Source organism: Gouania willdenowi, chromosome 19, assembly GCF_900634775.1.
Source record: "Gouania willdenowi chromosome 19, fGouWil2.1, whole genome shotgun sequence".
Taxonomy (NCBI): domain Eukaryota; kingdom Metazoa; phylum Chordata; class Actinopteri; order Blenniiformes; family Gobiesocidae; genus Gouania; species Gouania willdenowi.
The window spans coordinates 26,360,333-26,372,860 of record NC_041062.1 but is presented as its reverse complement, the minus strand read 5'-3'; the positions used below and the strand labels follow the sequence as shown (position 1 = coordinate 26,372,860).

The 12,528-nt window shown below is 38.9% G+C and overlaps 1 protein-coding gene across 1 annotated transcript in view; it reads left to right on the top strand.

Moving 5' to 3' along the window:
* Positions 1-12,528, top strand: part of dnah9 (dynein, axonemal, heavy chain 9) — a 294,000-nt gene that overhangs the window by 249,396 nt on the left and 32,076 nt on the right. The window contains 3 exon segments of the mRNA XM_028475526.1: positions 514-705; positions 767-958; positions 7,199-7,369. Of these exon segments, the coding sequence (XP_028331327.1) occupies positions 514-705; positions 767-958; positions 7,199-7,369 (555 nt within the window).

The window sequence follows — 12,528 nt, the reverse complement described above, 5'->3', positions numbered from 1 at the left end:
CCCACGCTACAAAAAGGCTGTAATTAAAGAGATACCACAACCACAGGTACAGTATAACATGAGAGGATGTCTCGTTTGTTCAAGTTTGCACATTTGTGACACCTACACTAACACTTTTTAAACTTTATCCACTCAAACCATTAGAATGACACCCATTAATTCATTAATTATAGCATAGTTTTAATCACCAGGTGAGAAACTCATCTCATGTTTCTGTAAAAGCCACTAAAATAGTGAATATTTTGGGTGTTTTTAGTCATAAAGTGTTCCAAAGTTCTTCAAATACCTTGATTTATATCAATGAAGGTCGTGTACATCAAATAATATAGTTTGGTTTGAATTTGGGTTTGGTTGCATATTTCAAGAAATAAAATAAAGAAAAACTGGAAATAGCCAGAGATGGTCTGTATTAAATAGACGGTGCGGCTGATGTACAGTATGTGTTTCTGGGTTATTCAGAATAAAAACAATCTGTAACTAACTCTCACTGCTTATTGTTGCTTTGCTCTCCAGGACACTTTAGAAATGTGTGCACGGGAACACGAGTTTAAGAGCATCCTGTTCGCGCTGTGCTACTTTCACGCTGTGGTGGCGGAGAGGAGGAAGTTTGGACCCCAGGGCTGGAACCGGTCGTACCCCTTTAACACTGGGGACCTCACCATCTCCATCAACGTCCTCTACAACTACCTGGAGGCCAACCCTAAGGTAGCTCTCTACATGTTAGCTTCAATATGTACCAGCTGATCCAAGCATCCGTGATGTCCAGGTGCCGTATGATGACCTGCGCTACCTGTTTGGTGAGATCATGTATGGGGGTCACATCACAGACGACTGGGACCGACGTCTGTGCCGCACGTACCTGGAGGAGTTCATCAAACCAGAGATGATGGAGGGGGAGCTGAGTCTAGCTCCTGGTTTTCCTTTACCTGGAAACATGGACTATGATGGCTATCACCAGGTGACTTTAACACAACTCTATATATACAGTATGTACACTAAACCAGTGCTTCTCAAGCTTTTCAACCCACGACCCCCAAAACAAAGGTTCCAGAGACCAGGCTCAGCAAAATGATGGTCCATTGTTCTATGGATCTTTACAGATTTCCTCCAAAAGTATTAGAACGGCAAGATCAATTCCTTTGTTTCTGTTGTAAACTGAAGACATTTGGTTTCAGATCAAAACAGGAATATGAGACAAAAGCACCTTTTGTTTGAACCCGCCCACTTTTCAAGTTAGATGTAAAAGTGGTGGAAATGGTTTATAAGAGCTGAAAATGTCTTGAAAGTGGGAAAAATATGCAGAAAAAACACTGAAATGTGATGTAAAAGTGTCAGAAATGGGAGAAATGTAGAAAAAATGCATTCAAAGGATCAAAAATATGGCAAGAAAAATTGATGAAAATAGGTTAAAATATGGTGAGTTTGGTGGAGTTGCAGAAAAATGGCAAAAATAAGCAAAAATGGGCTGAAATTGTTTCTTAAAGGTATCTGACGACTTCCTCCCAGTGTCTCACGCAGTTTATCAGTTTATCTGGTTTACTGTTTATTTGTGAAATATGATAAAACACTTAGTTGTGTTTATTTAGGCAGTGATGTTTATTAGGCCTTAAGTTAAGTCATAGCTATTTAAAAATAAAAAGATGTAAAAATGATTTAAATCAGATCTAGAAACATAAAGACTGTAATGAATGAATGAATAGATGAACCGTTAACTGCAGCTCTAAATGCATTTAATGCTAATAAATAAAACAATGAGGTGTGATTCTAGTGAACTTTAACTATCAAAGGAAGTTTTAATGCAACTGTAATCAAAATGCTTAGTAACTCATGTGGAACATGAATTTAACCTTTTCAAAGCTACGTTAATAACAATAAAGCTCTTCCACTGGGTTTACAGCAGCTTTCAAAGTCTCCAAACTTGTAATATAGAATAAATGAAACCAGATGAGTCACAGATTAGACAGAAATAACAAAAGCAAACGTGGAAAGAATAGTAACAGTTGTTTCTGTATGTTTAGCTTGTTTAAGGCTAGTACAGCTAGCAACGTTCTGAAATGTTTCAGTTCAAAAGTTTAAAGAATAGATCATTAGTTTGGTATGTAGTGTTTCAATGATTCTGAGGGGGTCCCTCCCTGTACGGGGTCTGGATCCAAAATGTTTAAACACCATGGAAAGCAAATTCAGCCATTTTCTTCAAAACACATTAAATATGTCATAAATGTATTTTTTAAAAGCACACTTTGTGACCTAAGAGTAATTTTAAATAATTCCTCAGACTAATGTACAGCACTGACAGTATCACTGCTGAGTGTGGATTCCCTCTGCAAATAGAGAGACAGACGTCTTTCACCAGGTCATGTGACCTGGAGAACGTATGACTTTACGCCAGTCACGTGACCACAGGCTCTGATATACTGATGGAGGTAAGCTAAGGCTTTAGCTACTATTTTTACACCTGATTGACTCCTGGCCATGGCCAAGGCTAGCAAAACATTTAAAACTGCTTCTAAGGAGGCTAAAAAGACACCGCCCCCCGGCCGCCAAGAACCGGCCCCCTCCGCCGACCCGCCTTCCGCCCGACGCCGGATCCCCCCTCTGCCCCGACCTTAGCCGACAGTGTTTCAAATTTCTGTTCAGGATTTAATGGGCGTGTCAGAAATCATTAGCATAAACCCCACCCTGCTGCTGAAGCTGCTCTCTCCCATAGGGTTAGGGTTAGTACACGGAGGTGTGACCTTAACAGGTGTGGGCGTGGCCCAGCGCCTCTAACTGACACACCCCCAGCGTCTCAGAGCAGAGAGAAGTGCTTGTTTTTTATACTGAGCCATTTAGTTTCATCTTTCAAATGTGTGTCAGTGGTTACTGACATGTTTCTGTGGTGTGACAAACACACACAACTCCTGCTCTAGTGGACAGTTGGCTTTGTGATTTGTGATTGTGTAACTTCCTGCTAATATTCCTAAAAGCTGACTTTGTATTATTTGTGTTGACGTTGTATAAAACATGTTAAGGCTGTTTTCAAAGCTAAAATGTGTTTGTAGATGTTCCTCCCTGGTGTTTTAAAGCAGATGTGAGGCTTTGTTGAAATGAAGCAGATATATTAAAGCCCTGTTAATAAAGATCAGGGGATCACTAGTTACTCCTCTCCTTACAGAGACCCATTAACATAACGTACATTTACACATTCACATTGATGCACCACGTGTCATTTGTTACATTTGGTTCCAGCTCAATGAACATAAGAGCAGCTCACTGTCATCTGAGACACCAACAGCACATACTTCTTCCTACTTTCCACACAGTGACTTTCACAGTGAATTTATTTTCTTAATATTGGACTGAGAGAAGCACAAAGAGCCTCTCAGGGCTGGAAACACTGAAAGCAATCAATGGTGTCGCATGAGCTCTGCATTGCATCATTGGCCTCTTCTTCAACTATACTGTCTGAACCAGACATGGTGGCACGGGGGCCACAAAAAATCTCCAAAAAGATAATAATGACAATGCAAAAACACACAAAATCCCAACAGACTAACAATAAAAATACACAAAATGACTAAAAAAGATACAAAACAACAACATGAGTATGTAAAATAACTACCAAAAGCACAACATGGCAACAAAAACACAAAAAATCTCCAAAAAACACAAAGACAATTGAAATACACACAATGATTCCTAAAACATGGAACATGATGGAAAAATACACAAAATGACAATACAAATAAAAAAAGATACAAAACAACCACAAGAATACTTACAATGAATACTAAGAACACACTACTTGGCAACAAAAACACAAAAACCCTCCCAAAAATACACAAATGACAATGTCTCCAAAAACACACAAAATCACAATGAAGTTATACAAACTAACAATGAAATCACACAAGTGAAAAATACACACACACACACACACACACACAATACAAATGCACAAAATAATTTGAAAGAACCCAAAATATAGAGAAGAATACACAAAATGACAGAAATATACTGAAAATGCAGAAAATGACTCCAAAAAACACACGACATACAAAAAAAAGAAGCAACAGAAACAAAAACATAATAATAACTTTAACTCTTTGTTCTTTCTTCTATGAAGGCTCTGGTTGATCATGTGACCCTCAGATCAGTCACATGTTTGTGGCCCCGCCTTGATAACAGTTGAGTTGTATCTGATCTTTTAAACACATCTTTCTTGTTAGCTGCAGTGATGCATTGTGGGTACAGTAAAGGTTAGAGAAATATCGTTGATATTTAACTGAGGGATTTGGTTAATGTGCTTCCACTGCTTAGAAAATGAAGTGAGCAACTCTTGTGCTTTTCTGTTTTTAGTCAATTTGCATTGATTAACATAAGTATTATGTGCTTGAGAGAAACCACAGAGGTGCTCAGTGTAAGAGACACAGCAGTGCTATTACATCATCTATAGCCTGCAGCAGTCCTCTACAGGCCCACACCTCCAAAATAAAGGTCCTAGAGAGCGGGGACCCTCCAAAATAAAGGTCCTAGATAGTGGGGACCCTCCAAAATAAAGGTCCTAGAGAGCGGGGACCCTCCAAAATAAAGGTCCCAGAGAGCGGGGACCCTCCAAAATAAAGGTCCCAGATAGTGGGGACTCTCCAAAATAAAGGTCCCAGATAGCGGGGACCCTCCAAAATAAAGGTTCCAGAGAGCGTGGACCCTCCAAAATAAAGGTCCCAGATAGTGGGGACTCTCCAAAATAAAGGTCCCAGATAGTGGGGACTCTCCAAAATAAAGGTCCCAGAGAGCGGGGACCCTCCAAAATAAAGGTCCCAGATAGTGGGGACTCTCCAAAATAAAGGTCCCAGATAGCGGGGACCCTCCAAAATAAAGGTTCCAGAGAGCGTGGACCCTCCAAAATAAAGGTCCCAGATAGTGGGGACTCTCCAAAATAAAGGTCCCAGATAGCGGGGACCCTCCAAAATAAAGGTTCCAGAGAGCGTGGACCCTCCAAAATAAAGGTCCCAGATAGTGGGGACTCTCCAAAATAAAGGTCCCAGATAGTGGGGACTCTCCAAAATAAAGGTCCCATAGAGCAGGGACCCTCCAAAATAAAGGTCCCATAGAGCAGGGACCCCCACTGTAGCTGAAGGTGGTTGAACACAGACATGAACATTGAAGAACAGTCATGTGGAGACAGGACCATCTCTAAGGGGGAATAAAGGGGAGATTTTTGGGGTCCATCCATAAAGTCAGTAAAATGATGGTCCATTGTTCTATGAATCTGTGATAACCACATTTATTTATTCATCTGTAGGATTCACATATGCTTTATTCTACGATGTCTAAGGGTTAGAAAGTAAGTGATGGAACTATATAGGCCTACATTAGCACCACGTTTGTGTGCTGTCTGGGATATATATAAATGTATATATATATATATTTATGTGTGTGTGTGTGTGTATGAACCTGTGTTATAAATGATGTTGACAGAAACATTTGCTTTTAGAGCTTTAAAGATAAGAGCAGTGACAGCTGTGGGTTTATCAGGTTAATGCTTCACCTCTATTGTTATTTATCACAGACGTTGATTGACAGCCGTGTGCGTGTGTCTGTGTGTGGGTGTGTGTGTGTGTATCTGTGTGTGTGTGTGTGTGTGTGTGTGTATGTGTGTGTGTGTGGTGTGTGTGTGTGTGTGTGTGTGTGTGTGTGTGTGGTGTGTGTGTGTGTGTGTGTGTGTGTGTCTGTGCGTGGTGTGTCTCTGTGTGTGTGTGTGTGTGTGTGTGTGTGTCTGTGTGTGTGAACAGTAGGTTTTTGTTTGTTGGACAAAATCTTTTTCCATAATAAATGAGTCACAAACAATGACTCGACACTTTTCCACGTGTGTTAGCGTCAGTAAAAGTTATGACAGATCAAAGCAGTCGACTTCAAAGTGTCTCTGTATCAAAGGACAGCGTTTGTGTCTGAACTTTTATTCCTACTTTATGATTAGAAGAAGTTTTTCTTTTATTGTAATAAGTGCCTCACAAAAGCAACTTCTTCCTCTTCCTCTTCCTCTTCCTCTTCCTCTTCCTCTTTCATCTCCACTAACTTTAAAGCATATCCATGTTCATTATGGAGCAGCAGATGGAAAACGTCACACGTTCCTTCTCTTCTTCTGGTCATTAGCAGCAGACAGTCAGTAGAATTTAACCCTGGACAAGCTGCTCCTTTGATTGGTGCATTCTCTTTATCAGCACACGTTTAACTAAAACACCTGAGTGGAGATGAGTAACAGAAATAAAAAATGTTAACTTGGGAAGTAATCAGAGCTGTTCAGTGTGAAAACATCTGTATGTTAGAATAAACATGACATCATCAGTAGAAAATCACCTTTAACGTGTTCATCTACACGTGTAGATCATAACAACTTATTAATAAATATAACTTAAGGGTTATTTAACATAATAACTCCTAAATAACGTGTCATGCTTTTAGTGTCCTGAATCCATCTAAATATTCAGTTAGCTCACACGTGTCAAACTTAAGGCCCGGGGGCCAAATCCGGCCGTTTAGACCATCAAATTCAGCCGCTGGAGAAAGTGAAAAACAACAGAAAAAAACTAATTATTGTGAAAATGACCAAATAATTCAGTTGTAGATCTGTAGCACTTCTAAATACACAAAGTCAATGAAACTCCAGAATAAGTAGGTTGGAATTTTCCCATTGTCATTTTTAATCTGAAATTGTTCAAACGACTCAATTTTCAAATTATTTCACATAATTAAATTAAATTAAATTCAAAATAGTCTCAAAATCATGTCAATTTAAAAGTTACATTTTCACAGGTCCTGGATATTGTCTATGTTGTACATACTTTATGTAACATTTATACATCAAAGTGTAAACGTGGTGAAATTATTGTTGAAATTTCTGGTTTTTCATCTAAAATCTGTGGCTCATTTAAGATCAAACTTCTTCATATTTGGCTCCTGAACTAAAATGAGTTTGATTAATCCTGACTTAGCTGATCCCAACATAGCGTACAGTCAGTTATCTCACTACTGATGTAGATGTAGTGATTCAGACAGTCAAACATCATCAAACCATAGTTTGAGGGTCTTGATCTCGTCTTAAACCTGAGACAATTTTTACTGTTTTGTTTCACAGACTGACAATAAAAAAGAAAAACACACAAAATGACATTAAAAATGCATAAAATGACTCACTAAAGCACATGTTCTGTTGCAGTACATTGATGACACGCTACCTGCTGAGTCACCGTATCTGTACGGCCTTCATTCCAACGCTGAGATCGGATTCCTCACGCAGACCTCGGACAAGCTTTTCCGCACCGTGTTGGAGATGCAGCCGAGAGACGGGGGGGACGGGGAGGGAGGAGGGACCACCCGGGAGGAGAAGGTAAAACAGCTTCATCATCATCATCATCCTCACATAATGATGAGTCATAACATTTTAACACGTCACATCTGACACGTCAACAATAGTGACTCAGCACTAATAGAAAGTAGATTATACAGTTAATGCTGGAAATTAGACAAGGGACTCAATACATACATCCATCCACCATCCATCCATACATACATCAATACATCCATTCATCCATACATCCATCCATCCACCATCCATACATCAATACATACATACATCCATCCATCCATCCACCATCCATCCATACATACATCAATACATCCATTCATCCATACATCCATCCATCCACCATCCATACATCAATACATACATCCATCCATCCATACATCAATATATCCATCCATCCATCAATACATCCATACATCAATACATACATCCATCCACCATTCATCCATACATACATCAATACATCCATTCATCCATACATCCATCCATCCACCATCCATACATCAATACATACATCCATCCATCCATCAATACATCCATACATACATCAATACATCCATTCATCCATACATCCATCCATCCACCATCCATACATCAATACATACATCCATCCATCAATCCATCCATACATCAATACATACATCCATCCATCAATACATCCATACATCAATACATACATCCATCCATCAATACATCCATCCATCAATACATCCATACATCAATACATACATCCATCCATCCATACATCCATCCATCAATACATCCATACATCAATACATACATACATCCATCAATACATCCATACATCAATACATCCATCCATCCATCCATACATCAATATATCCATCCATCCATCAATACATCCATACATCAATACATACATCCATCCATCAATACATCCATACATCAATACATACATCATCCATCCATACATCAATATATCCATCCATCCATCAATACATCCATACATCAATACATACATCCATCCACCATCCATCCATACATCAATACATACATCCATCCATCAATACATCCATCCACCATCCATCCATACATACATCCACCATCCATCCATACATACATCAATACATCCATTCATCCATACATGCATCCATCCACCATCCATCTATAAATACATCCATCCATCCATCCATCAATATATCCATCCATCCATCAATACATCCATACATCAATACATACATACATCCACCATCCATCAATACATACATCCATCCATCAATACATCCATCCACCATCCATCCATACATACATCCACCATCCATTCATACATCCATCCATCTATCAATACATCCATCAATACATCCATCAATACATACATCAATACATACATCCATCCACCATCCATACATACATCAATACATACATCCATCCATCCATCAATACATCATACATCCATCCATCCATCAATACATCCATCCACCATCCATACATCCATCAATACATCCATCCATCCATCCATCCATTCATCATCCATCCATACATCAATACATCCATACATCCATACATGCATCCATCCACCATCCATCTATAAATACATCATCCATCAATATATCCATCCATCCATCAATACATCCATACATCAATACATACATCCATCCACCATCCATCCATACATCAATACATCCATCCATCCATCAATACATCCATCCACCATCCATCCATCCATCAATACATCCATACATCCATACATACATCCATCCACCATCCATCCATCCATCAATACATCCATACATCAATATATACATCCATCCATCCATCAATACATCCATCCACCATCCATCCATACATCAATACATACATCCATCCATCAATACATCCATCCACCATCCGTCCATCCATCCATCAATACATCCATACATACATCCATCCACCATCCATCCATCCATCAATACATCCATACATCAATATAAACATCCATCCATCCATCAATACATCCATCCACCATCCATCCATCCATCAATACATCCATCCATCCATCCATCCATTCATCATCCATCCATACATCAATACATCCATACATCCATACATGCATCCATCCACCATCCATCTATAAATACATCATCCATCAATATATCCATCCATCCATCAATACATCCATACATCAATACATACATCCATCCACCATCCATCCATACATCAATACATCCATCCATCCATCAATACATCCATCCATCCATCCATCAATACATCCATACATCCATACATACATCCATCCACCATCCATCCATCCATCAATACATCCATACATCAATATATACATCCATCCATCCATCAATACATCCATCCACCATCCATCCATACATCAATACATACATCCATCCATCAATACATCCATCCACCATCCGTCCATCCATCCATCAATACATCCATACATCCATACATACATCCATCCACCATCCATCCATCCATCAATACATCCATACATCAATATAAACATCCATCCATCCATCAATACATCCATCCACCATCCATCCATACATCAATACATACATCCATACATCAATACATCATCCATCTATCATACATCCATACATCCATCAATACATACATCCATCCACCATCCATCCATACATCAATACATACATCCATCCATCAATACATCCATCCATCCATCCATCCATCCATCCATCAATACATCCATCCACCATCCATCCATACATCAATACATCCATCCATCCATCAATACATCCATACATCTATCCATCCATCTATAAAAACATCCATCCATCCATCCATCCATCCATCCATCCATCCATCCATCCATCATCTATCAATACATCCATCCATCCATCTATTAATACATCCATCCATCAATACATCCATCCATCTATCAATACATCATCCATCCATCCCTCTATCAATACATCCATCCATCCATCCATCCATCTATAAATACATCCATCCATCCATCCATCAATACATTAGTAAGTAGTCAATAACAATTACAACATAATTATACTGCAATTGTAATTGGCATAGAAATTATGTCAAAATTGTCATTTACATTGTAATTAAAGCAAACCTGGTAAATCATGTTACATACGTAGTTAATAATTATTAAAATATCTTTTATTCTCTTCAGGATCATTTTACCATTAAAACAAATATAAATCTATGGGTTTATTTACAGTAAAAAGGCTCAGACGTCCACACCATAAATATGAATATATTATAATTGATTAGGAATCCTAACAAGGTAACCAATGATAGATCATATTTATTAGTGTATTTTACTGCTGATTATAGACATGGGTCAAACTGACCCATTAGCATTAGAGATGCTAACAGAAAGCTAACACACATTTTAGGAGGGTAAATATTTATTAAGGCTCAGTAATTTTGATTAATTGAATTATAGCTTTAATAATGCATCAATTTTACATAGAGCTTTATTATAGACACTCAAAGTCACGTTTACATAATTAAGGGATTATTCTTTCACGCCACACTTAGTGGTGGTAAGCTACTGTTGTAGCCACAGCTGCCCTGGGGCAGACTGATGGAAGTTAGGCTGCCATAGTGAACCATAGGCCCCTCCCACCACCAACACTCACTCACACACTACATTCATACTAGACAATGTGGGTGAAGTGCCTTGCCCAAGGACACAATGACAGATACCACTGAGGTGACTGCCACCCACTGTGACACTCAGTGGTCTCCATCATCTACTGACCAGGACCAGACCTGCTTATCTTCACAGATCTGAAGGGATCGGGCAATGACCAGTAATTGAGAATGTAATTGTAATTGACTTTCAGGGGAAAAATACTTGTCATTTAAATTGTAATTGGAAAAAATGCTGGTCACTGTAATCAGAATGGAGTTGTATTTGAACATGATTTAAAAATGTTATTGTCCCCAAACCCTGGGGTCAGGTGGGGGTACACCCTGGACAGAGCGCCAGTCCAAACATAATCATTTTAACAAAAGTTAATCAAACATCATATTTGTTAATAGTATTTACTAAAACCACCACTACAGTTACATCTGTACATTTTTTTATGTTATAAAATGTAATTACTTAGAAATGATGACTATTATTATTATTATTATTTTTATTATTATTATATTTGTTGTTGTAATCATGGGATATCATAATATATGTATTTACGTGCATTGGTGTGGTATACATCTTGTGTGTGCTCGTGCTAATGTCTTTAGTTTTAACGTCCGTCTTTGGTATTTGACAAAGATGTGATTTGTCAGGTGAGAGATTAGATAAGATAAGAACAGAAAAGTGTGTTTTCTATTATCAGATCATATTTGATGGCCAACAGTTACACTATGATGAACTGGTACACAAAGACAAGCATATAAACAACTAAACAGACGCAAAGCAAAGCTCTTCATTTAACTCAGAGATGTGAGACGTGTCCTGACACAGGCAGAAAAGTGAAGCTGAGAAATGAGCAGAGCTGCTGTGTGACAGATAAACAGTGACGCTCACCTGTGAAGAAGCACTTTAGCAGCAACTGCAAGAAAATCACTGATAGCAGGAGAAGTTTTACCTTTTACCTGAAAACAGTCACAACACAACCATCACTTAAAAAATATTGGTTATTTTTACCCCATACATGCATACACACACATTACACATGCAAAGAGACGAGGGTTTTTTCTTTCTAATTAGTGTGAACACAGCGTTTCAAAAGGCCTACTTAAAGGTGCAGTCTGCAAGTTGGAGGAGAGAGAGGACTTAGCATCAAAGTACAATTTTCAGATCCCTCCCTCTCCTGCCCTGCCTCCAAAGTCCCTCCCCCAGAGGAGCTAACAAGCTAACGCTAGCCCGACTACAACATCACAGGAGTAATATAACATGCACTGTTAAAATGATATTACTGCAGCGGTCTTTCCCACCAGGCTACTCTCTCTCTCTCCCACTCAATGTGCACACTCGCCCACCAATCTATCTGCAGCAGCAGCCCAAAAAAGCCTAGAACACGGAGGCTGCTGCGAGGGCAGCGCACACACAAACACAATGCATGCACTACGTAGTTCTAGTGTAACAATTACAAATCAAACATAATGCAAGTCAAGCAGCTGTAATTACCTTTCAAGCAGAACAGTTGCCAAGTCTTTTTTCTACTCCTCTGGACCATAGACTGTAAAAAGACTGATCTCCACGACACACGACCTGTGAGCATTAGTGTGTTTGGGCC